Consider the following 27,500-nt stretch of genomic DNA (forward strand, 5'->3'; position numbering starts at 1 on the left):
GCTTTTCTGCTACTTTTATTGATTTGTTAAATGCAAAAGAAGGAAAGTCTCCTTTCAGGTGTTTGTGACCACAGAAAGATTTTCTCCTGCTGTGTCTGCAGGTGCACAGTAACAGCTGGCTATGAGGAAATTACCACACTGTAAACAACTATCTGTGGGACTTTCTGTGGGCTTGATCAATTCTGCCATATTAATGGCTACACATAACACATGTATAGTTTGTTTATTGCAGAAATACATTCATATTTTTTGCTGTAACAATTTTCGTTTCTGAGATTTGGTGTATGTATAATAAATCACAACTTATACTCTGCACAATTTATATAGTCAAAAAAAAAAAAGTATTGTAGCCCAATACTGGGTCACAACAGTCCAGAGTTTTTGACTTCCAGTCTAATAAAAAAGCATACACTCTATAAAAATGCTGGGTTTACTTATTCAACGGGAAATTCAACAATTGGTGTAAAAATCTAATTTAATTTAATTGAAAAAATAATAACCCAATGGTTGGGTTTGTTCATATTTGACCCAAAGTTAGGTTAATGCAACCCAGCATCTATTAGAGTGTACACTACATAGTTATAGATTTGTTGGACATCCTATTGTTTTGATAGCCTTAGACATCCAATTATCTATCCATCCGTGCGTTCATTCATTCATCCATCCATCCATCCAATCTATTCGTCCATCCATCCGTCTGTCTGTTCATCCATTGCCGTATATCCAATTATCCATTCATCCATTTATCCTTCCATCCATCCATCCATCCATCCATCCATCCATCCATCCTTCCAATTATTTATTCAATTATTCATCCATCCAATTGTACATCCATTCAGTTATCCATTTATCCATCCATCCATTCAATTATACAATCATAAATGTATTCGTCCATCCATCCAATTATCCATCCAATTATCCATCCATCCAATAATCCATTTATCCAATTATAAATCCATCCATCCATCTATCCATTCATCCAATTATTCATTCAATTATCCATCTACCTGTCTGTCCATCCATCCATCCATCCAATTATCCATCCAATTTATCTAATTACTCATCCATCCATCCACCCATCCAATTATTTAACCAATTATTTGTTTGTCCGTCCATCCGTCCATCTAGTTACCTATCAATCCATCCATCAATCCATCCATCCGTTTTAGTATCCATCCATTTCTCCATCCATTCATCCATCCAATTATTCTTCCATTCTGCCATCCATCCATCCATCCATCCATCCATCCATCCATCCATCCATCCAACTCTCCATCCAATTTTTATCCATCTAATTATTTATCCAATTATCCATCCATCCACCCATCTAATCATCCATCCAACCTTCCATCCAATTATTTATCCATCAAATTATTATCCAATTAACCGTCCATCTAATTATTCATCCAATTATCCATCCATCCATCCATCCATTCATCCACCCATCCATCCAATTATGCATCCATCCACCCATCCATCCAATTATCCATCCATCCGTCAATCCCGATTATTCATCCACCCATCCACCCATCCATCCAATTATCCATCCATCCATCCCATTACACATTTATCCATCCCTCCATCCATCCATCCATCCATCCATCCATTTATCCGGCCATCATCCATCCATCCAATTATTTACCCAATTGTCCATCCATCTATCCGTCCGTCCGTCCGTTCAAGTTTTAAATCATGTCGACATTCTTAGGATACTGTAGCTTAAAACCGTGACTGCTCCTTCAGTAGGCATGTATGGTTCACTCCCGGTCTGGATCGTGTGCCCTGTATCGTGTGTGGTTCTGCGGGTTTGCAGCTGGATAAATCTCAGATGCACAAATGTTTTTCAGGGGTTTGGATGAACATGAGGGCGAGTGCTTACTATGAATAACTTGATTTTTTATTTTCAGCTGAATTAATCCTTTTAAAACCTTCATGCTTCATCTCGAGTCAGACAGTCAGAGTCTGTGTCAGACAGTTTATACCCAACAGTTGGTTTTCTGCCGTCATTTGATTGCCAGCGCTGGTGGGATTATAGGAAAGTAAATAAACATCAGTCTCATGCTTCTTCAGTTTCCACCACTGAAGAGTCTTTCAGCAGTAAACACAAACCCCAAACTGCATCATAGGCGCCGTGAAGACAAACACATGTATAGGTAAATATTATACTTGGCTGTCGATACACACACGTTCACTTCACTTTTCACTTCAAATAAAATATCACAGACTGCTTTATTGATCCACGGACATTTCCCGGTATATTTAACAGATTATTTAATGTTCAAAACTCTTAGGAACTTCTTGATGATCATTTTTTGACATTACTGTGGCTTGTCTTGCTTTGGTTTGGTACACGTTTTATTAATTTATTTCGTTAGCTCAGAAAAGGCCATTCATCGCTATTGGCTGTAATTAAAGTAAAGAGGTATGTAGGTTAGAGTTCACCGAAAATGAAACTCATGTTTGACTCTTCTAAATCATAAAAACAGCATCAAATGTGTGCAGATATTCAGAAACATGCTCAGAATGCTGAAGTCAGATATTCTGCTTTGAACATGTGGGTTACCTGCCGGAGCCGCTGTCTTTGTTTTGGTCTCTTTAACCCGCCCAATGCCAGTTTAGCCAATCATATTTCAGCACTCTGGTTGCCAGATGGTGGAAACCGGAGCACCCAGAAGAAACCCATGCCAGCACGAGGAGAACATGCAAACTCCACACGGAAATGCCAACTGACCCAGACGAGGCTCGAACCAGCGACCTTGTTGCTGTGAGGCGATTGTGCTACCCACAATTGTTCTTGTAGGTGAACTGGGTAAGCTAAATTGGCTGTAGTGTATGTGTGTGATTGAGCGTGTATGGGTGTTTCCCAGTTATGGGTTGCAGCTGGAAGGTCATCCGCTGTGTGAAACGTGCTGGATATGTTGGCGGTTCATTCCTCTGTGGTGAGCCCAGATTAATAAAGGGACTTTAAGCCAAAAAAAAAAAAATGAATGAATGAATTGTACACTATTGTTTAGCAAATCAGAGTTGATCCACACATTACTGCTTATGTTTTCGGTGATTGTGCAGGTGCTTAAACCTTTGCACACGTTTGCCAAAAACTCAAGAAGTTTGTTTAAATAAATACGACATTATTTAGTCCGAAATCTAAAAGTTGATGTTTTGATTAAACAAAATGAGTTGAGAAATGAGCCGAAACTGTTAAAAACGGAGTCGGTAAATATGACAATACTGGCTCTGACCACAAGATGGCAGAAAAACATCACCGTAAATTCAGAACTGATCTCAGAACTCTTACATTTATTGTTTTGATTTAAAAAAGAAACTCATTTACAGTTTTTCTCAGACACTTTGGTGCATTTCTGTATGGTGTTTTGCTATTTGTTGGTGCTGTTTTAAGAAATGCACTTACTGTTTTGCTTATTTCAATTCTGATCTGAGAAAAGCACCAAAGCCACTGAGGAAAACTAAGAAATGAGCCAAAGCTATTGAGAAAAAATAGAGGCGGCGGAGATGACAATACTGAGTCTGACCGCCGGATGGCAGCATGGCATCACATGACATTCAGAACAGCGTCTTAGTTTCCATGAAAGTGCTCCTCATTTACTCACACTTAAAGTGAACTACTTATTTAGAAGCTGAAACAACGCCTTGGACAGTCTTGGACAGTGTAACTGTTTTGTGTTCAATCCACTTATATTTGTAAAAACTAATAGGTTAACTTTGCAAACTGTGGCTTAGTGGTAAACAGTTTGTCCTCACAGCAAGAATGTTGCTGGTTTGAGTGCCAGCTGGGCCAGTTGGCAGTTCTGTGTGGAGTTTGCATGTTCTCCCCGTGTTGGCGTGGGTTTCCCCCACAGTCCAAACGCATGCCCTATAAGGGAATTGGTGTGAATGGGTGTTTCCAAGTACAAGTTTTTAAGTACATCTAAACCAGGAGTCAGAAACCTTTTTTCAGCAAAGAGCCAGTTCAGATTTTTGTTAGCAAATGCATTTTTAAAGATCCATATGGGGTCTGTGTATATAACAAAACCTTTATTTATATATTTTTATATATATATATATATATATATATATATATATATATATATATATATATCCATGCACAACTCAAAAATAAGCACATTTGACGCATCACAATGTATAAAGAAAGAACAGTTTGCAGATTTTTTTTTCTTTTTGCCTTCGCCACTCATAAATGTTAGGATTTACGTGTTTAGCAACCTTAGAAATGTAAGAAATATAACTTGTCCTTTATTGTTGTTGCGAGTTCTTATTAATTTTGCTGTAGGACAGACAATATAAAAGGGAATTGTAATTGCACTTTTAATTAGTGATGGGAAGTTCGGATCATTTTACTGACTCAGATCTTTGAGTCTTGTTCATCAAGATGAACGAATCTTTTTTCGAGTCGTTTCGTTCATTTGGTTCAATTTGCCAAAATATTATTAAAATGTTTAGAATTGCTTCCAAACACATCTACAACTAGCCCAAAAGGTTGATCACACGACAAATAAGTCATAAATACAATACTATAAGGAGGAGAAAATAATCATTCAATGTTGTCCTGCTCTTTTGTCTATGAAGGTGTTGTTGTCTCTTTGCTCAGCTCACCTCTTCATGTCTTCAAATGTCAGTGATTCGTTCATGTAACAGTGACAGTCACATATAATCTTAATCAATGCACAGTCTAAGCTGATAGGAGCCATGATCGTTCGTTCATCACGTCCCTGCTGAAAAATCCAGCCTAAACCAACCTAGGCTGGTTGGCTGGTTTTAGCTGGTCGACCAGGCTGGTTCAAGAGGGGTTTTGGCCACTTCCAGGCTGGTTTCCAGCCATTTCCAGCCTGGTCTTAGCTGGTCAGGCTGGGAGATGACCAGCTAAAACCAGATTGACCAGCCTAGCCAAGCTGGGAGTCCAGCCAAAACCAGCTGTATCCAGCTTAAACCAGGCTGGTTTTAGCTGGATTTGGCTGGTCATTTTGCAGCCTAACCAGCTAAGACCAGGCTGGAAATAGCTGGAAACCAGCCTGGAAATGGCCAAAACCCCTCTTGAACCAGCCTGGTCGACCAGCTAAAACCAGCCAACCAGCCTAGGCTGGTTTAAGCTGGATTTTTCAGCAGGGGTGAGAGAATGACTCAAACCCGAGGACTCCAGAGATTAACAGTTCAATTCTTTTTCCGGCTCTAAACGTGTATGATTGGCCCGTGAGGAACGAGTGACTCAGACCCGATAGAGGACTCGAGAGATGAACGGATCAATTCTTTTTCCGGTTCTTAATGCATATGATTCTGCCAATGTGATGAAGACTTAAAATTAACGATACCTGCACAAATGTGCGCACGCGTGGATGAACGAATCACTCCCTGAGAGGACTCGTAGTTCCCGAGTCATTTTGAAGATTCGTTCAAAAGGAACGAATCGTTCATAAACAACTCGTCACTACTTTCAATAGGAAACAGATTTCTAGTAACAGTTATATATATTTTTTTATTTTGAAATATTATTAAAGAGAGACAGCTGAAGAGCCTTATATTTTTGGTCAAAGAGCCACATGTGGCTCCCGAGACAAAGGTTCCCCTAGATTCTCACTGGGTCAATGCGTGCAGGGGCGGACTGGGACTAAAAATCAGCCCTGGCACTGGAGCCACACCAGCCCACATTACCACACTGACACAGCCCTATCCACTGACACGCACATTCACTACTTATATTGGTGTGCAGATGGTAAAATAAAATAAGCAGTACCGTCTGTAATATATTTTAATATTTAATGTAATATATAATATTTAATCTGTAATATATTTCAATATTTAAACATTTAATGTATATGTCTGGAACAAAAACAGCCCAATTATAACAAATTTATACATACAGTCATTTTATTCCACAGTAAAATGAACCGCCAACTTATCCAGCATATGTTTTATGCAGTGGATGCCCTCTAAGCTGCAACCCATCTCTGGGAAACACCTATACACACACATTCACACACATGCACTACTGACAATTAGGTCTACCCAATTCACGTATAGTACGTGTTTGGACTTGTGAGGGAAACCGGGAGGAAACCCACGCGAACATGCAAACTCCACACAGAAACACCAACTTACCCAGCCGAGGCTTGAACCATCGACCCTCTTGCTGTGAGGCGACAGTGCTACCGCGTTGCCCCCTTTCGAGACCATTTTAGTTAATTTTATGCATTTGGCAGTATCTGATTTTTTTATTTATTTTTTTTGCTTTCTCAGATTTTTTTGGCCCCACCTTTCCTTTTTTACGGCCCATTTCTGACAATTAGCTTGTGTTGCACTTACTGTTTGTATGACATTCTTGCCAGATTTTAATTGCGTCCGTGTAACCTCTGATTGGGTCGGCCTATCTCGAAACAAGCCGACCATTGCCGATTGGGCCAATGCTTAACATTTATCATTATTATTACTATCATCATCATCATCATCATCATGTTTACATCTTGCAAGAGATTAAAGCTGCCTGCATGTAAAAACAATGCATAAAAAAAAAATTTAATAAAAAAATTGCATTCCGGCCCACATTTAAAAAATGGTCCGGCCCTTCTGGCATTTGCCAGAATTTCCAGATGGCCAGTCCGCCCCTGAATACGTGTACAGATTTTGGACATCTTCTTGGACACTTTTAATGCTTCCAAACAGTTTGCTGCCATTATAAAGAGCTCATGTCTTGAGGTAGATGACTTACCTTCTATGTGTGATTTGATTGGACAAGAATCACAGGACTGATTAGTCTAATCCCCATAGACAAGAAAAAATACAGTAGTGACTGCAGGTTGAAGGAAGGCAGTGGAGTTAAAGTACCAATACTGCACTAAAAATGTACTCAAGGGAAAGCAAAAGCACATTTTTACATACAACTACTTACTAAATTACAATTCCTGAGAAAAACTACTCAATCACAGTCATTTTTGTACCACTGCCCACTACATTTACCTTTAAAATCCGAGAATAAACCCCACACTTCATGTTCCTATTGTCAAATCAATCACTAAGCATGCAGAGAATGAATAAAAACAAACAGCCATGATGTAAACATACAAATATTTTAATATAAAAATAAATATACATGCATCTCATTATGAGATAAAAAAAACATTGTGTATCTGCTTCGTGTAAAGATACATCTTAAATATCAGCTATGACACATCTGAAATGAGTGGCGAAGAATATAACTCTTGCATACTTGATAAAGGGAGATATCTACTCAAAATTCCCTTGCATTATTATTATGGTTAGGCTTTGCAGTGATGAGATTTCACCACACGGTGGCGGCAAAAACCAGCAAAACAGACCACGGAAAGAAGCTTAGCAGCCCAGTTTCTCACAAACACACTCCAGTGTCATCGTGAACACTCATTTTACACATCCAAAGTTAAATAAACAGCAAAACTGTCAATAAATAGTCAATAAATAGAATAGCAGGAGCGGTGGGTAGTGTCATACTGTCCTTCACAGACTCTTCAGGTCTCTACGCTTGACGGGCATAGATCTGGAGAGAGGGAAAACAATAGATTGTTAATTAAAGATATTTAGTGCTTGATTTAGCATTGCAATCAACAGATGGAGAAAAGTACCGGTTGGTAATTAATCATTACGGTGAATTTAACAAATATACACTGGGTTGTAGAGCTTGATGGGATCTAAATTTAATGTTGTGATTAATGATGATTAAGATTGAGGTATTTAAATCATTATATAAAATGTTTTTGTCATAATTCGTGCTGGGTTGTAGCATGTGATGGTTTCAAATGTTAATGATAACGAAGCTATTATGGTATTATCACGATGTTGAGATAGGATTGAACCACTTATCCCTAAAATAGACAAAGAAAACAACAGGAACTCTGTGAAGAATGCTAGGTTTCGTGAGCTACCATTTGGTTAATTTATTTACTTAATGTTAATGACAGTTTTTAACTCATATTTGACCCAACATTTACCGTAGGACATGCTGGATTACAAACAATTGCATCATGTTGTCCAAACACAAATCGATTAAGTTAACTTTAACAAATTTAAGTGGATTGAAAGGGCGGCACGGTGGCTCAGTGGTTAGCACTGTGGCTTCACAGCACAAAAGTTGCAGGTTCGAGTCCTGGTTGGTTCAGTTGGCATTTCTGTGTGGAGTTTGCATGTTCTCCCCATGTTGGTGCGGGTTTCTTCCGGGTGCTCCAGTTTCCCCCACAGTCCAAACACATGCGCTATAGGGGAACTGATCAACTAAATTGTCCAGAAATGCCCACTGACCCAGCCAGGACTCGAACCAGTGACCTTCTTGCTGTGAGGTGACAGTGCTAACCACTAAGTTACTATACTTTAGTTGATGCAAAAGTGAGAAATAGCACCATTTATCACAGTTACAATGTTAATATTCGTTAAAAACACAACATAAACGTATTACTTTTTAGATTCATTTACTAAAACTGTTACAACTTATTTATTTTAATGAGTTATTGCGCATTAACTTTGATATTTACATCAGCTCAGGTTAATAAATGCTTTCGTAGTTGTCACTGTTACCAATGTAGTATATTTGCTATAGTTAACAATATTGATAAACAGTGTTGGGGGTAACGCATTACAAGTAACAGGAGTTACTCAAGTAATATTAATGTAATATTAGCGAGTTAACGAGAAAAGTAACGCATCACTTTAAAAAAATAATTAATAATGTTTTAGTTACTTTTAACGTGAGTTACTTCTTAGTTTAATTGATTAGCTTTTCAAGAAACGAATTGCTGTATTAAAATGAATGTACACTGAAAAAATTATTCAAAGATGATTCCTTGGATTAACTCAATTTTTTTACATTAAGTGGTTGTAAACAATTTAATTGTGTTGAATTTAAACAAACAAATTAAGTTGAACATTATTCAATTTCATTTGTTTGTTTAAATTTAACACAAATTAATAGTTTGCAACAGTTCTTCATGCAACACTTTTTTCAGTGAAGTCACAATGAATCACGCAGTCAATGACGGAATGTTTTCATTATTTTGAACGCATAAAATAAAAGGCGAAGGGGATTATAGTCTCACTGGACAGAGATTTTACTTTAAACGGGGGTGTCCAAACTTGGTCCTGGAGGGCCGGTGTCCTGGAGAGTTTAGCTACAAACCTAAACAAACACACCTGAACCAGCTAATCAAGCTCCTACTAGGTATACTAGAAACTTCCAGGCAGATGTGTTGAGGAAAGTTGGAGCTAAACTCTGCCGAGTTTGAACATCCCTGACTTAAAACTAATAGTACAAAAGCAGCAAACACATCGCTTTAAACTTTTAGTAATCTCAATATACGACATGTATCGCTCTGGGGTGAGGAAGTTCTCCGATAACATTATCCTAAAATATATCTTTTACATGTGTGTGTGTTTTTTAAGAGATCAAGCCTCAGGCAGGTAATAAAAGTAACCCAAAAGTAGCGTAACGCATTGCTGAATATAAATAGTAACTAAGTAATGCAACTAGTTACTTCTTTAGGGAGCAACCCAATATTGTAATGCATTACTTTCTTTTTTTTAAATAATATATATTTTTCAGGGTTTTCCCCTTTAATGTACAGGACAGTAGAGATTATTGACTGGAAAGCATGGGGAGCAGAGAGAGGGGAAGGATCTGCGTAGGACTGCGAGGCGGGTTATCGAACTCAGGTCACCGTGAGCACCGTAGTGCATGTGTTGACACACTAACCACTACACCACTGGCGCCAACTAATGCATTACTTTCTGAAGTAACTTTCCCCAACACTGTTAATAACAATAATATACATGATCATTATCATGATATAATGTGCCGGAACATGCCGGATCCGTCACCTCATTTTACACATTTAACCGCCCTCCTCCCCCTGATCACTTTCACTTTCTTCCGCGACTCCCCAACCCTCTTCGCTTTCGTCCACGACATCCCTCCGCCAATCAACACACCGCCACAGATCCTCCTTACCCCCTTCACGACACCTGTACATCCTAACCCAATCTGTTGCGGGACCTCGCAATTTACAAATTAAGCAATAGTTGTTATTAAAAATCGACACATGTTTACTGTGTTGTGGTAACCTGACGTTGGGTCAAATACTGACAAACTAACTGTTTGGTTACAAAGTGAAATTGAAGTCAACCCAATGTTAGATCGGTCTATATTAGACAGACCAAGTAATTGGTAAAAAAAAAACACCATTTTAACCATATATTTTACATTTCACACCAAAATGATGAGGAAAAACTATAATTTATTGCATGGATTAAAAAAACGGCGGTTCATTCCACTGTGGCGACCCCTGATGAATAAAGAGACTAATCCAAATGAATGAAGGATTAAGAAAACTATTCTAGAATTGATTGAATTTACCATGTATTTTAAGTTTTATATGTAGTTTTTTCCCTTCTAAGTAATATTAGAAAACACTCTTAACAATGTTGGGTTGCTGTAACCCCGACTTGGGTCAAATATAGGCTCAAACTTTATTTTAATGTACAATTCACGCATCAACAAAGACGTTTAGCTCAATAAACTACTAATTAGCTGCTTATTAATTATTAATAAAGTTATTGGGTAGATTTTCATTCATTCATTCAATTTCTTGTCGGCTTAGTCCCTTTATTAATCCGGGGTCGCCACAGCGGAATGAACCGCCAACTTATCCAGCAAGTTTTTACGCAGCGGATGCCATTCCAGCCGCAACCCATCTCTGGGAATTGGGTAGATTTAGGCTAATAAGCAGTTCATATCTTAATAATAGGCAGGTAATAAGCCGGTACACTGTTGCTCACTTACATTTTTAAGTTGAACCCATTTAACTTTACAAAATCAACTTTGCTTAAAACATCAAGTTAAAGTTTGTTTAACTCAAAAAAAAAGTATGTTTAAACAGAATAAACTTTCAAAATTAAGTTAAAGCAACATAAAAATAAGTTGCTATGGCTTTAATTATGTATATGTTTACAGTGTTGTAAATGGTGTTGAAGTGTTACTCAAGCTAAAGTGTTGCCAAATACAGACAAACCCCTCCATTGGTTTAAAGTTGAATTAAAAATATTAACTAAACATTGCATTTGTCCATTTCTGAGAAACAACCCAGCATTTTTAGAGCGCATTTATTAAAGAAATGCTAAACTAACCTTTTGCAGAAGAGTTTTGAAGTTGTCCACAAACGTTCGGCTGTTGACCATTGTGTACGCTTCACATGATTTGCACTGAGCTTTCTGAAACAAGAAGCATGTCAGAAGTCAGAAATGCGTGCGATGATGTTTAAGTATGAAGCATTAGTTCGATGAAAGATCTCCAGCTTTCGTTCGTGCTCACCTGTGTCTCTTGTGGTGTGCAGGACACACTGTCCACCTGTGACAATAAAGAGCATTAATGAGCATTTCTCATGTCTGAGGTGTGTACATGCACTGCTTCTTCATGTAATAAACACACACTCACGATGAATGATTTGCGCAGCTCGTGGTGGACACTTCTCTGTGACTTCTTTAGTTTTTCATCAGAAACTGACAGGTGCAGCACTTTAGACCTGAAACACTCCAGAGCAGACGCAACACAGCAGTCCTGTGGAAACGAAACAAGACAAAACGTTTAAAGCATGTTCTTCTAATGTTCTCATCTAAATGTGTATTATTATTATTAATATTATTATTATTATTAATATTATTGTTGTTGTTGTTATATTATTATTATTATTATTTTATTATTATTATTATTATTATTATTATTATTGTTATTATTATTGTTATTATTATTGTTAATAATAATAATAATAATAATAATAATAATAATAATAATAATAATAATAATAATAATAATAATAATGATAATAATAAAAGCTGTGTTGTTTTAACCAAAAATTGGGTTGAATATAAGGACAAACACACCGTTGGGTTATTTGTTATTAAATATAAATTACACCTTGTTTATCCAAATTTTTTATATTTGACCCAAAATTGTGTTAAAACAACCCAGCATTTATACAGTGCACACTCTTAGAGCTTTGAGTGTAAGAAAATTATTTTTAATTATTTTTTAGAATGGTTATTATTAATAATAACAAAAACCTGAGTTGTTTTTAACCCAAAGTTGGGTTGACTATAAGGAAAAATACAACATTGGGTTATTTTTTTATTACATTTTAAAAATTTGAATATTTAATATTTTCCATATTTGACCCAACTTTGGGTTACAAACAACCCAGCATTTTTACAGTGTTAGAAAAGTGCAATATAAATAAAATGCATCGTTATTAAAATATTATTATAAAAGAATGCTGGGTTGTTTTTAACCCAATGTTGGGTCAAATAGGGACAAACCCAATCATTGAGTTAAAAAGTGTCATTTAAATATATATATATATATATATATAAACAAATAACCCAATGTTGTGTTTGTCCTGATACTCGAGCAAACTTTCTTACACCCAAAGCGCTAAGAGCGTGCACTGTAAAGATGCTGGGTTGTTTGTAACTCAATATTGGGTCCTATTTGGACAAACCCATCCATTGGGTTAACATTTTATGTTTAAATTACATTTTGTTTATCCCAACATTTGGATTTTTTCCTATTTGACCCAACATTGTGTTAAAACAACCCAGCATTTTTACAGTGCATGCTCTCAGCACTTTGGGTGTGAGCACAGTATAAATAAAATGATGTGTTCATTTAATCCAATGTTGGGTTGAATATGATAAAAAAAAAATACAAACTGGGTATTTATCTTTTTTTTTTCAATTTAAATGACACTTTTTTGACTCAATGGTCAACATTTGACTCAACATTGGGTTACAAACAACCCAGCATTCCTTTATAATAATATTAATAATAATAATTATAATAATAATGCATTTTATTTATACTGCGCTCTTCATACAACCACAGTACTTAGAGTGTCCACTGTAAAAATGCTGGGTTTTTTTAGCCCAACCTTGGGGTCAAATGTGGACAAACCCATCCACTGGGATAATATTTTACATTAACTTAAAATTACATTTTGCTTATCCCAACATTTGTTTCATATTTGACCCAACATTGGGTTGAAACAACCCAGGAGTTTTGCTGTATTCATTTGTATCATTCTGCAAATGTTACTTAAATGTTTTCTGAACGTTCTGAAACAAACAGTAATATTTAACTCTTGATTTTGGCGTGAAATGAAAGAACAACTGTTGTTTTTTATGTAGACAAACCCATCTTTGGGTCAAATTAAACATTTAAGAATAATTTACTCTAATTAACTCTTTTTTTTAGCGTATTATAGCCTGTTTTTTGTGCAAAAATCATTTTTTCAGTCAGAAAGTAGTGCTCTCCGTCTCTCTCTTCCTGTCTGAATGCAGAAATCATCTGCACATCTCGACTCTAAATTTCCCTTCTGCTCAGTTTTCACAGAAACTACGAGGAAACTCTTCTGCTTTCCACACCAAACCCGAAATGCTTTCCAAACTTCTGCTTGAGGCCGCACAGAAACTGAACCTTCGCAAAGTCATCCAGCAGCGCATGTAAGCTAAAAATGCATTCACAATAATAACTCGAAGGAGAGGAGAAAGTGTCGGAGACACAGCAGTTATATTTGCTAAGAAAATAGGCCAGATCCGACATATACAGTATTACTCATCAGATTTCTGCTAAACGGAGCACACTTTCTCCTGAGCGACCTGCACAAAATGACTTTAAATCTAAAAAAAAAGGCTGCAATTACCAAACAAGAAGGTGTTTGGCAGGAAAGGCGCAGATTTAATAAGAATCGCAGCTGTGAAACCCGGCTGTTCTCATAAAGGTGGGCTGTTACACGATATTAATGCGTTTGTTTTTATTACTGAGTCATGCGAAAACCACTGTATTGTTGTTAAAGCGCTATTGCTATGTGCTCATCGCTCTCTTAAAGAGACAGTTCACACATAAATGATCACACTTTAATTAAATGTACAATCCACGCTATTAACAAACCATCAACTAAGACTTTTAGCTCAATAAACTAATAATTAGCTGCTAATTTATAGTGTTTGTTTGGGTATTGTGTATGGTTAGGGATTGAAAATAGTTAATATCCTAATAAAAAGCAGGTAAAAGCCAGTTGTAAATGATGCCAATTGTTAATTAAACTGAAGTGTTAGCGATCATTTGCTGACCTTTCAATTGGTCAAACCTATTTGAGCTTGTTGGACACAAATGAGGATATTTTGAGGAATGCTGATAGCTGGCACTCATTGACTTCCATAGGAATTATTATGGAGGTCAATTGGTGCCAGCAAAGAAGCATTCTTTAAAATATCTTTATTTGTCTTCAGCAGAAGCAAAGAATCTCAAAAGCAAAAGTTCTAAACAAATAATTTATGTTGGGACAATGTAAAGGAATTAAGTTAAGCTAATTGTTTTTACATTTTTAAGTGGATCGAACATAAAACAATTAAGTTGTCCCAACAACAACTCAAGAATTGTGTTATTTCAGCTCAATTGAAATCACAAACAAACAGCAAACAACATTTTTTGAGAGCATGTTCAAAACCTATTTGAGCTTCTTTCTTAGGTTGAACACAAATGAAGATACTTTGAAGAATGCTAATAGCTGGCACCCATTGACTTCTATAAGAATCATTATGGAAGTTAATTGGTGCCAGCAAAAATATTCATTAAAATATCTTTGTTTATGATTAGCAGAAGAACGAATCTCAAAAGCACTGTAAAAATGTTGGGCTCCGTACAATTTGTGTAGGGACGACATGAAGTAATTAAGTTATTAGTTTACAAATCAAAGTGAATGAGCATAAAACAATTAAGTTGTCCCAAAAACAACAACAGCAACTCAAATAGTGTGTTGTTTCAGCTCAATTTAAATAATAAACAAACAGAAAATGTCATTTTTAAGTACATGTTCAAACCCTATTTGAGCTTGTTTCATAGGTTGAACACAAATGAAGATATTTTGAGGAATGCTGATAGCTGGCACCCATTGACCTCCATAGGAATTATTATGGAGCTTAACTGGTGCCAGCATAAAGCATTCTTCCATATATATTAATTTGTGTTCAACAAGAAGAAAGAATCTCCAAAGCACTGTCAAAAATGCTGAGTTTTACAGAATCGATTTGTGTTGGGACAACATGAAGGAATTAATTTAACTTATAAGTTACAAATTAAAGAGGATTAAACATTAAATAAAACAAGTAAGTTGATTTATAAAAGAACAACAACTCAGGAATTGTTGTTTCAGCTTAATTTTAAAAATAAACAAACAACAAATATATTTTTTGAGTGCTTGTTCAAACCCTATTTGAGCTTCTTTCATAGGTTGAACACAAATGAAGATATTTTGATAAATGCTGGCACCCATTGACTTCCATAGGAATTATTATGGAGATCAATTGGTACCAGCAGAAAGCATTCTTCAAAATATCTTTGTTTTTGTTCAACAAAAGAAAACATCTCAAAAGCACTGAAAAAATACCAGGATCTACACAATAAATATGTGTTAAATTAAATGAAATCAATAGTTTTTACAAATCAAAGTGGATTGAACGTCAAACAATTAAGTTGTACCAAAAAGCAACAACAACAACAGCTCAAGAATTGCTCAGCTCAATTTAAATAATAAACAAACAGCAAACGTCATTTTTTGAGTGCAGGTTTCTCAGGATGAACACAAATGAGGATATTTTGAAGAATGCTGATAGCTGGCACCCATAGACTTCCATAGAAATTATTATGGAGGTCAATTGGTGCCAGCAATCAAAGTGAACGGAACATAAAACAATTAAGTTGTCCACAAAAACAACAACAACAAGTCAAGAATTGTGTTGTTTCAGCTCACTTTATATAGTAAACAAACTGCAAATGTCATTTTTTTGAGTGCATGTTCAAAACCACATGCGCTAATTTAGATTTTGTTGTGAACTACCCCTTAAAAAGCATCATATTTAATATGCACCTTCTAATTTAGTGTCTTACCTTCAAATCATTGGTGGCTGGAGAGTTGAACCAAGTCTTGTTTGAATTCGTCTATTTTGAAAGAAAAAGAGAAATCAGATTAAAAATAGTGTCAAATACTACTACTACCACCACTACCACCACTACTACTACTACTACTAATAATAATGCAGCTCCAGAATAGGTCTGATAAATGAACTTACCAGCCCCTGCTGAATCTTCTTGAGTTCATTCATGACTTTGCTGAGCGTGAGGATCTTCGGCGACTCCTCAGCCTGTGCTGCCAACACACACATAAGCAGAAAACACACACACGCCTTCATGTTTAAGATGTACAGTTTGGTCTTCTGTAAAGCTGCTGCTATTGATCTCCTTCATACTGCCACACAGGTGCTCGATCACCTTATATAAGAATCCTTGAGGACGCTGGAAAACCGCTTCTTTGTGGAGATTGGAAAACTCGATTCTACAATGACTCGATTTCCTTTCCGCTGGCCTTCGTCATGATTTTGTCAGTTGACAAAGATGTAATCGAGAGGCGCGTGCGCGGGGGTGTACGGATGCAGTTTTGTGTGTGTGTGTGTGTGTGTGTGAGTGAGTGTGTGTGTGTGAACCGGACCCAGACTTTCTGCACACTTGGCAGGAAACTACTAAATGCTGTCAGTTCCTCTTCTCATTCTGAATCAGCATCAGAAAACGTGTGTGTGTGTGTGTGTGTGTGTGTGTGTGTGTGTGTGCGCTAAAGGTGCGGCATCATCAAGCGCAAATGGATATGAAAAAAGGTGCTTTTTTTATTGCGGCTTCCCACACAAACCAAATTGATTATAGACAAAAACAGGAAGTTTCAATGTACTTTTTCATGTTGAGAGATAAGAATAGCTCACAGTCATAGAAGGCTGGAAATGAACTGTTTGCACCCGAAAAACAATGCAGAATATTTCATTGCATGTGTGCGAATGCTAAACCCGCTCGCGTCATCGTGTCAAAAGGCTACAAAGAGGGAATATTTAACGTTTGCTTAAAGTAATGAGCTTTAATATTTAATGTTTGCTTAAAATAAAATCACCAATGACATGGCAACATTTCTGATTGTTCTGTAGTTCAATGTTTATTACAGGGCTGGACGATGTGGTAAAATGCAATCTCAATAATTATTTTCCATATTGAACGATAAAGATATATTACGATATCAGGGGCTCTATTTTAATGATCTAGGCACAAAGTCTAAAGCACATGGCGCAAAAGAATTAAGATTGTGTCCGAATCCACTTTTGCTATTTTAAGGATGGATAAATCCGCTCTGCGCCCCGGCGCATGGGCTAACAGGGTCGAGCTTATTCTCTTAATGAGTTCTCGGTGTGTTTTGAGCATAACGTGCATTAAACCAATCAGAGTCTCGTCTCTCATTCCCTTTAAAAGTCAGTTGCGTGCTGGATTTGCTATTTACATGGCGGACTTTGTAAAAACAGAACGTTTCACTAGCGAGAAAACAGTTAAACAGAGCATCTGCAGCGCGAGGATAAAGAACGAGCCTCCTTCATTCAGCCTCTTTACTTTTACCGGGTGTAAAATCGGGCCCTAGTTTTTAATGCTTCCAGATTTAAAAGAGTCCCCCAAAAATGGCTGAATCCACAAAAATTAGAGCGTCCCTTACAAAGTGGCCGAAGTTTTTCAGTGGCCAAAAATTTGGTGTGTGTCTTTAATATCAACAAACGTTTAGATTCCCATTGATGCACATTGACATAAATTTTACCACTATTCGATATATATTTATAATATATATATATATATATATATATATATATATATATATATATATATATATATATATATATATATATTAAGGGTGGAGCCGAACCCGAATACGGTATTCGGAAAGGCACGAATAGCGTGTTTTTACGAATACTTAATTCGAACAAATACTTGAAAAATTATTTGTATTCGGGAGCAAGAAAAACACTATATCAAAAAGCAGCGTTTCCTCATGAGACCACAGTGCATGCCCGCGTGAGAGAGTGAGAGAGAGAGAGAGAGAGAGAGAGAGAGAGAGAGAGAGGCAAAACGCGCCAAAGCCCGAAACTGAAAGCGAGACGTGACTTTAAGGGGCTGTTTCATATGGATTTATTAATCATTCTTACTGTTCAGTGATCGCAAACTGCCGTAGTTTATTAAAGACGCAAACCCTCACTGCACGTCAGCTGCGCGCCTTCAGCAGATCTCCTCATTCCTGCAGCACGAGAGCTTTATGATTGTTTATGAGCGCCAAAAGTGGCGGATCTGTTCGGTAAAATATCTGACTGCGTGTCACCGCATCCCTAAGGACTGTTTGGCGAAATATTTGACTGCATGTCAATGCATAACAAACGACTAAAAGGATATAACTAGAGAAATCTCCACTGTGCTACTGGATGAGAGCGTATGGCAAGCCGTTTTAGCATTTAAACCTTGTTCAGACTATCCATAAATATATTTAGAGATATCTCTAATTATATTTTGACTTGTCATAATTATAATTCGACTAGTCAGATTGGAAATATCTGCAAACATATTATGATAGACTAGTCATATTCCTCCATTGACTTCCATTGAAAAATATTTGCAGATATCTCTAAATAAGTTTTGACTAGTCACAATTGTAATTAGAGATATCTCCAAATGAATTTTGACTAGTCAAAAATCCAATTCAAGATATCTACAACTGTAATTAGACTTTTAGTAAATTAATTAGAGATATCTTCAAATATATTTGTAAATATCTCTAAATATGATGAATTAAAGATATCTCCAAATGTATTATGACTAGTAAAAACTCAGAGATATCAATTACAATTGTTACTAGTCAAAATTCATCTGATTTCGTACTAGTACAATTGTAATTGCAGATATGTCTAATTGTCATTCTGAGTAGTGGAATTATAATTATGACTAGTCAAAATATAATTAGAGATATCTCTAATATATTTATGGAGCCAGAACAAAGATTTAAATGCTAAAAAGGCTTGCCATAGAGAGCGCTTCTCACTGAACAGAGCCGCAGCGCAACCTTCTATGTAATGTATTATCACATGCACTAAAAGCATCCTAAAAGCATCAACACAGCCACATTCTGCCCCAGCAAGTCAGTTTCAAACATAAAAATAACAAACAAACAAACTTTGTGTCTTTTTTTGTGGCTGGCAGATGATAATAGCAGGGCTGTATCTTTTAGTATTATATAGAAATCTTTTGTTCTGCCAGATCTCCCGGGCAGGGTTTATTTAGATTTATTTAGTTAATATTAGTTTTTGGAATTCTGTGCATTGGAAAAAAGTTCTTTCAGAAGAAGAACAGTTTTTTGAAGTATTATTTGTTTTTAATCTGTCTATTCAGTGTCCTTCGACAAGAACGGTGGTGGTGGGGGTTCATAATATTCACAATGGTATTTTATTAGTTGTTGGTTTAACCATGGATGAGATAATGGCTTCTATGTTATTTTCTTTTCAATGACATTTCTTATCACATGTTCAAAAACAACAGCCAATATTGCATATCTATAATTTATATAATGGGTATAATTAAACAATACTTTCACTATAACGTAAATTAGAAGTGTAATAGAAAAAATATATATTTCTGCGCCATTTTGAATTTTACTCGAATACAAATACAAATACAAATACTTTTCCCCCCTCAACAAATACAAATACAAATACAAATACCGGCTGCTCCGCACATCCCTAATATATATATATATATATATATATATATATATATATATTATAAATATATATCGAATAGTAGTAAAATTTATGTCAATGTGCAACAATGGGAATCTAAATATATATATATTTATATATTATATATGATTATAGATAAACAACTCTATTAAAAAAAAAAGGATTGTTTCAGCACAACTTTGGGTATAATATATGGACTAAATCAATAATTATTGATAAACCGGGTTCGATAATATATATATATATATATATATATATATATATATATATATATATATATATATATATATATATATATATATATATATATATATATATATATATATGAATCGAAATTAGGTTGAAGAAACAATTTAGAATGTATATTTAAAGTAATAAATAGTACTTTATATATATTTTTTTATTATTTAAATTTCACAGGTGTTTTTTTTTTTTTTTTTTTACCAAATGTTTACTTAAAATTAAAACTATGAGTTTTTTTACTCATTGAACTATGAGTGAAAGTGAAATATAAAAATGAATGCAAAAAAAAAACAGTGATTAAAAACACTTCAGCCAGAAATGCAGATGTATTTTCATCTTTTATTAGTTAAACTAAGTTAAAGTACTTAAAATGTCAATTAAATAAATAGCATTATATAAAAACAAAAAAGCTATTCAAAGTATATAAAACATTGAATAAAAAATGAAATAACATTAAAAGAACATTATAACATTTCATCTGAAGCTATAATGAAAATGGAAAATGCAATAATTGAATAGCTAAAAAATAAATAATTTAAAAGAGCAAAGAAACCTTTTGATCATTTAAGATCTGTGGGTTCTAGAGATCTTCTAATTTTTAAAAATGCTTTAAATTTGTTATTTAAATCAATTAATAATGTTTTTTTTTCTTCAAAGTTTTAAACAAAGACTGCTGCAGGATGTTTTAAACTATTGCACAGTAAAAGAGCAGTGTGTAAACATCCTAATAAAGTTTCAGTTTTGGTGTTGCAGTGATGATTTCTAGTGATTTTATCCTCTTCTCAATCATAATAAAATGACATGCTTCAGCTCCACAGATTCACAACACACTCTGGCACACCACAGCATTCGACAGAATAGGAAATGAGGTCAGAGCGTGAGCAAACCCCTCCGGCGGCCAATGGGAGGCCCCGCTGCACAGGAAGTGGTCTGTGAGGGCGGGGAAGGCCCTGGTGACCCCCAACGGGACGGGACCGGGGATTCCTCCTTCACCAGGATCATGGAAGACTGACTGCGCTCAAGGTGAAACTTTCCTGTCACTCATGTCTAGAAATGAAAGCTGGAAAGCACAGTATCTGTGTGTGTGTGTTTGTGTGTGTGTGTGTGAGTGTGTGTGCTGATTTGGGTGGTTTGCAAGGACAGAAATTTTGCTAGTTTCCTGTGATAAGCATATTTATTCAATACAATACATTGCGTCCATGGAGAGTCCTCACAAACCACCATTACTAGTGTGTTTGTATGGGTTTTAGTGGTTTATAAGGACAGATATTTGTGTAAAGACATGGGAAAGACCTAGATATTGCAACACTGAGGTGGTTTATTGTGACATGCCTTGTGTTTTCATAATTTAAAACAGTTTGAATCATATTTAATGAGGTCTCTTTATAAATATTCGCCACTGTTTATTCAGCTTTTTTTCCAAATAAAATACATTGCGTCTGTAGAGTGTCCTCATAAACCTCCAATATCAGTGTATGTGTGTGTGTGCTGATTTGGGTGGTTTACAAGGACAGAAATTTTGCTAGAGTCCTGTGATAACCGTTTTTATTTAGTACAATACATTGCGTCCATGGAGAGTCCTCATAAACCACCATTACTAGTGTGTTTGTATGGGTTTTAGTGGTTTATAAGGACAGATATTTGTGTAAAGACATGGGAAAGACCTAGATATTGCAACACTGAGGTGGTGACATGCCTTGTGTTTTCATAATTTAAAACTGTTTAAATCATATTTAATGAGGTCTTTTTATAAATATTCGCCACTGTTTATTCAGCTTTTTTACTGAATAAAATACATTGCGTCTGTAGAGTGTCCTCATAAACCACCAATATCAGTGTGTGTGTGTGTTTGCTGATTTGGGTGGTTTACAAGGACAGAAACTTTGCTAGTTTCCTGTGATAAGCGTTTTTACTGAATAAAATACATTACGCTTATGGAGAGTCCTCTTAAACCACCAATACCAGTGAGTGTGTGTGCTGATTTGGGTGGTTTACAAGGACATACATTTGTTCTAGTTTCGTGTGATAAGGGTTTTTACTGAATTCAACACATTGCATCTATGGAGAGTCCTCATAAAACGGCAGTGTGTGTATGTGTCAGTGGCGTAGCAGTCGGGGCCCCGCGTTGTTGAACACCACCCCACCACCATGCTTCATTATGGATATGTACCCCTGTATACATTTCTGGAGATCACAAAATACATCCCAGGAGCTACGTTTTTTTTTTTTTTTGCAGTTTTGTTCCATCAGAGGACGCTGTTTAGCTTTTTCAGATCTCAAATTTCTCTTGCTAGTGCCATTCACACCTACCTTCCTCGTGTAAATCCACCAGAGGCCGCTGTCGACACAATTCTTGCTCTCCAGAAATGGAAATGGGTTTATGTATTCACAATGAGCCTGTGTTGAATAAAACACAAAATGCCTATGGAAAGTCCTCATAAACCACCAATGCCAGTGTGTGTGTGTGTGTGTGTGTGTGTGTGTGTACTGGTTTAGAAGGACAGACATTTGTATAATTAATGAGTGTGGATGTCATAATAAATGACAGGGGTTTGACCTAGGGATTACACTAACATCAATGAAGACATGCCTTGTGTCCCCATAATTTCAAATAGTTTACTATCACATTTAAAAATTACTAAAGAAAAAAATTGCCACTGTTTCCCGTCATAAGCGTTTTTACTAAATACAATAGATCACGCCTCAAGAGAGTCCCCATAATTCACCATTGTGTGTTTGTGTGTGTGCTGATTTGGGTGATTTTCAAGCACAGAAGTTTGTATAATGACGTGGATTTGACCTACTGTAGGTATTACAATATTGAAGTGGTTTATCAGGACATGCCTTGATCACAGCATTTGTGTCTTTCTTTGAAAAATAATCATTTAAAACCTGTTTCAACACATTTGAATCTGTTTTCAATCCTTTTGTTTCTATGGTTAAGCGTTTTATTTCTTGTTTATGTAGGGGTATGATTTTTAAAATCATATTTTTAACAGGCCTTTTCACATTAAAAGTTTGTGATAAGCACTTTGAATATGAAAATATGAACATATAAATTGTGCTATATATAAATAAACTTGTCTTGTCTTGTGCTTTTGTAATTTAAAATGATTGAAATTTTATTTTATTAAATGAATACTCATATTTAACAGGTATTTTGATATTTAAAGTTTATGTTAAGTGCTTTAACTTAATAAAGTACATTTAGCCTATGGAGAGTCCTCATAAACCAGTGTGTGTGGGTGTGTGTATGTGTGTGTGAGGGTGGGGGTCGAGATTTGATATCATGACAAGCATAAAACGTCAGCTTCCTGCTAATGTTGAGTGATGCACGTCTGGGTTTCCTGTGGCTGATGATGAAAATCCATCACAACTGTGTCAAGAGTTTATCTGCTGAATAGAGTTTGCAATATCAAATGTGATACATCATTATCGTATGATGATGATGATGGATTGAGAAAAGAAAATGGGTATTTTTAAAAAAAAATTCTTTGCTCATTGCTTTTAATAAGCACAAGACAAAAGAGAAAAACAAGAATAGAAATGAACACAAACACACAATCCCCCCTCCCCCCACCCTCCAAATATATATATATATATTTATATAATAATAATACAAAAACAGAAAATACAAAAATAAAACTTGAAAGTTTGGCAGAAATTCCAAACTCTTTTGCAGAATGTTAGCTCATGAGAATATTTACATTTACATTTAGTCATTTAGCAGACGCTTTTATCCAAAGCGACTTACAAATGAGGACAAGGAAGCAATTTACACAACCAAGAGCAACAATGAATAAGTACTAAAGGCAAGTTTCAGGTCTGTAAAGTCTAAGAAGGGAAGTATTAGTAGTATTAGTATTTTTTTATTTTTTTGTACAGTTAGTGTGATATTCAGAGAGGCAATTGCAGATTAGGAAGTGAAGTGGAGACTAAATAGTTGAGTTTTTAGTCGTTTCTTGAAAGTAGCGAGTGACTCTGCTGTTCTGATGCAGTTAGGGAGTTCATTCCACCAACTGGGCAGATTGAGCGCGAGCGTTCGCGAAAGTGATTTCTTCCCTCTTTGGGATGGAACCACGAGGCGACGTTCATTCACAGAACGCAAGTTTCTGGAGGGCCTATAGATCTGCAGAAGCGAGAGCAGATAAGAAGGAGCAAAGCCAGAAGTCACTTTGTAGGCAAACATCAGAGCTTTGAATTTGATGCGAGCAGCAACTGGCAGCCAGTGCAAACGGATGAGCAGCGGAGTGACATGTGCTCTTTTAGGTTCATTGAAGACCACTCGTGCTGCTGCATTCTGGAGCAGCTGAAGAGGCTTGATAGAGTTAGCTGGGAGCCCGGCTAGTAGAGAGTTGCAGTAATCCAGTTTGGAGAGAACAAGAGCTTGAACAAGGAGTTGAGCTGCATGTTCAGATAGGAAGGGTCGGATCTTTCTGATGTTATAGAGTGTGAATCTGCACGATCGAGCAGTTCTAGAAATGTGGTCAGAGAAGTTTAGTTGGTCATCAATCGTTACTCCAAGGCTTTTCACCATGTTGGATGCAGTAATGGTTGCCCCATCCATCTGGATTGAAAAGTTATGGTGTAGAGTCGAGTTGGCAGAAACTACAAGCATTTCCGTTTTTGCGAGGTTCAGCTGAAGATGATGATCTTTCATCCAGTGTGAAATATCCAACAGGCAGGCTGAGATGCAAGCTGGAACCGAGGGATCATCAGGATGAAAAGAGAGGTATAGCTGGGTATCATCAGCATAGCAGTGGTAGGAGAATCCATGTCTCTGGATGACTGGTCCTAGAGATGACGTGTAGAGAGATGACATTTTAATATCTTTGCAATTAAAATGAAAACAGGAAAATTATCTAAACTCTTTGGTCATTTTTGAGTGAAATGCTAATGGTCCAATCCGATTCAATGATTTATGCTAAGCTAAGCTAAAAGATCTACAGATCAGCTGAATGCGTTACAAAATTGTAAAACTCAACTGTTTAACTCTGGGGGTTGTTGTAAAATGTTTAAGAAAGGAGAAAGTTGAGTGTTTCTTTAAGTTTACTATCTAAATCAGCACAGGTCTGACTGGAAAAGCACTTAAAAGTGTAAAGGGTATTTTACTTGAGAAAAAGATCAGTCAGTCAGAAAACTGAAAGCATGTTAAATGTGTGTGAATGATTTAAAGGGTCAGTGCACCTGAAAAATGAAGAGTCTGTCAATAATTACTCTCTTTAATATTGTTCTAATCCCCTATGACCTTCGTCCATCTTCACACACAAATGAAGATATTTTAGATGAAATCCTGGAGCTCTCTCATCCTCTATAAAAGGTCTTTTACATCTTAAACCAATGTCATATTGACGTCAGATACTGATATTTATTCGTCAGGTTTGAAAATTAAAATCCAACATCTGATAGACGTCATAGTGGTAACGTCCACACAACGTCAAGCTGTAACATCAGCAGGCGTTGATATTTGGTTGTTTTTAGGTTGCGTTGGAAAGTGACCAAAATCCAATGATGTTGGACATTGACATCGGTATAATAGTATCTGAAAGAGTAATGATCTGTGTGTGAATGATCGCTCATGCTGTGTTTTACACCCTCAGCCGCAGAAAACACTGATCTCTATTACTTCTGCTCGCATACAAAACCAAAGTCAACATCAAACAAACAACTCTCATGTTTCAAAGGGTTCTGACTTCAACCCTTCTGACTAGCAAATGATGTCGGGGTACAACGTTAATGTTATGTCATGTTGACGTCCTGTGTCTGCTGGAAAGCTTTCAGATAAATAAAACTACTCTACACTTCTTTTGAGGGCGGCTCAGTGGTTAGCACTGTGACCTCACAGCAAGAAGGTCACTGGTTCGAGTCCCGGCTGAGCCAGTTGGCATTTCTGTGTGGAGTTTGCATGTTGCCGTCTCCCTGTGTTCTTCCTCCAGGTGCTCCAGTGAATTGGATGAACTTGACTGTAGTGTATGAGTGTGTGTGTGTGTGAACGTGAGTGTATATGGGTGTTTCCCAGTACATGGTTGCAGCTGGAAGAGCATCCGCTGCGTAAAACATATGCTGGAATAGTTGTTGGTTCATTCCGCTGTGGCGACCCCTGATAAATAAGGCACTAAGCCGAAGGAAAATGAATGAATGAATGAGTCAAACAGCATCAAGGGTTTGACATTAAATTGTGTTGAGTTTTTCTTTGACGTCAATATCACATTTAATTTGATGTAGTTTCACGATCAAGATGCCCGCTGGGAATTAATAAAACTCTCATAAGAATACGTTTATGAATGAATGAGGCTGTAATTCTGTGTAAATCTGCACATCTCTGTGGTCAGTTGAAATGATTAAATCAGAATCAAACCTCGTCATTAAAATATAAACTTTTCTTTTTCTGCTTTAGCCAATGTCGCCTAAAGTTTATAACCCACAGAGATGTTTCAACAAATTAGTATCTGATGGATCAGATCAAATCATGTCAACTTTTTTTTATTGCTGGGTTAGCTTTGCCTTTGAAACATGAGAGTTGTTTGTTTGATGTTGACTTTGGTTTTGTATGCGAGCAGAAGTGATAGAGATCAGTGTTTTCTGCGGCTGAGGGTGTAAAACACAGCATGAGCGATGATTCACACACAGATCATTACTCTTTCAGATACTATTATACATCTGTAAAAGCAAAAGTCTTTAGATATCTGCAAAGTTTTTGGGACTAGTTATTTGTACAGATATATACAACATTTATCCCTAGATGCATCACACATCATAGTAATATAGCAATAATATTCAGTTTATTTATTTCTTGTGTAATTAGAAGTGCTTATGGTTTAGTTTGAATATGTTGCCAGACCGAAAAAAAGCCTATATATTATATACAACAAATAAAATACAGCTCACTGAAACATTACAGAACATATGGACAATTATAACTGACTCTGTTATAACTGTTTATATTGATCGCTTTTTTTTTACTACTATATTTACTACTATATTTACTTTATTACTATAGCAAAATTAGCTTGTAGGAAATTATGATTAACTTATGATTATTATGCAAATTTGAATTTGATATCTTGGTAACACTTTACAATAAGGTTCATTAGTTAATGCATTTACTAACATGAACTAAACATGAACAACACTTGTACAGCATTTATTAATTATATTTGAACATTTATTAATGCATTATTAACATTCAAATCCATGCTTGTTAATATTAGTTAATGCACCATGAGTTAACATGAACTAACAATGAACAACTGTATTTTCATTAACTAACGTTTATTAACATGAATAATTATTGTAGTAAATGTATTGTTCAGTGTTTGTTCATGTTAGTAAATGCATTACTTAACATTAACTAATGAACCTTATTGTAAAGTGTGACCGATATCTTTAATGACTAATAGTCTTTATATAGCATGAACATTCAGCTTTAATTGTATTAGTTCTGAGAATGTTATTTTAAGTATTATTTATTTATTTATTTATTTATTTATTTGACATGGACATCACAATTACACTGGACAACCAAATGCATTTGTTTAAGTGTTTTAGCAAACTTGCTAATTTTCAACACCTGTCCACAGGAGGCTTAATATTGA

The 27,500-nt window shown here is 35.9% G+C and overlaps 3 protein-coding genes across 6 annotated transcripts in view; 2 read left to right on the forward strand and 1 right to left on the reverse strand.

Annotated features, from left to right (window-relative positions):
• The window catches only part of adad1 (adenosine deaminase domain containing 1 (testis-specific)), a 60,024-nt gene extending 59,712 nt beyond the window's left edge, over positions 1 to 312 (forward strand). For both annotated transcript variants that reach the window (XM_073921493.1, XM_073921494.1), the window contains exon 12: positions 1 to 312. This exon is cut by the window's left edge and continues 517 nt beyond it. The gene's annotated coding sequence lies outside the window, so the exon portion shown is untranslated.
• bbs12 (Bardet-Biedl syndrome 12) overlaps positions 1 to 27,500 on the forward strand; it is a 98,275-nt gene that overhangs the window by 32,037 nt on the left and 38,738 nt on the right. For both annotated transcript variants that reach the window (XM_068213237.2, XM_073921573.1), the window contains exons 2-3: positions 13,403 to 13,521; positions 20,716 to 20,928. The gene's annotated coding sequence lies outside the window, so the exon portion shown is untranslated. The remainder of the gene's footprint in view (positions 1 to 13,402; positions 13,522 to 20,715; positions 20,929 to 27,500) is intronic.
• il21 (interleukin 21) lies at positions 7,063 to 16,614 on the reverse strand. Of its 2 annotated transcripts, none has more exons than XM_005173064.4 (6): positions 16,150 to 16,614; positions 15,968 to 16,018; positions 11,462 to 11,584; positions 11,339 to 11,374; positions 11,155 to 11,238; positions 7,063 to 7,522 (listed from the first exon to the last, which is right to left on the reverse strand). In XM_005173064.4, the coding sequence occupies exons 1-6, from the start codon at positions 16,267 to 16,269 to the stop codon at positions 7,502 to 7,504; spliced, it is 435 nt and encodes a 144-aa protein (XP_005173121.1). In that variant the 5' UTR covers positions 16,270 to 16,614; the 3' UTR covers positions 7,063 to 7,501.

This window comes from Danio rerio, chromosome 14, assembly GCF_049306965.1.
Source record: "Danio rerio strain Tuebingen ecotype United States chromosome 14, GRCz12tu, whole genome shotgun sequence".
In the NCBI taxonomy this organism is placed as follows: domain Eukaryota; kingdom Metazoa; phylum Chordata; class Actinopteri; order Cypriniformes; family Danionidae; genus Danio; species Danio rerio.

Bases quoted from the DNA above. Each gene is read 5' to 3' on its own strand.
- il21 (XM_005173064.4), bottom strand. From the start codon at position 16,269: ATGAAGGCGTGTGTGTGTTTTCTGCTTATGTGTGTGTTGGCAGCACAG. The intron at 11,585-15,967 runs GTAAGACACTAA...TCGTTTCCACAG, and splicing joins CAGCCACCAATGATTTGAAG to GACTGCTGTGTTGCGTCTGC. The intron at 7,523-11,154 runs GTTAGTTTAGCA...CCCTCTCTCCAG, and splicing joins TCAAAACTCTTCTGCAAAAG to ATCTATGCCCGTCAAGCGTA.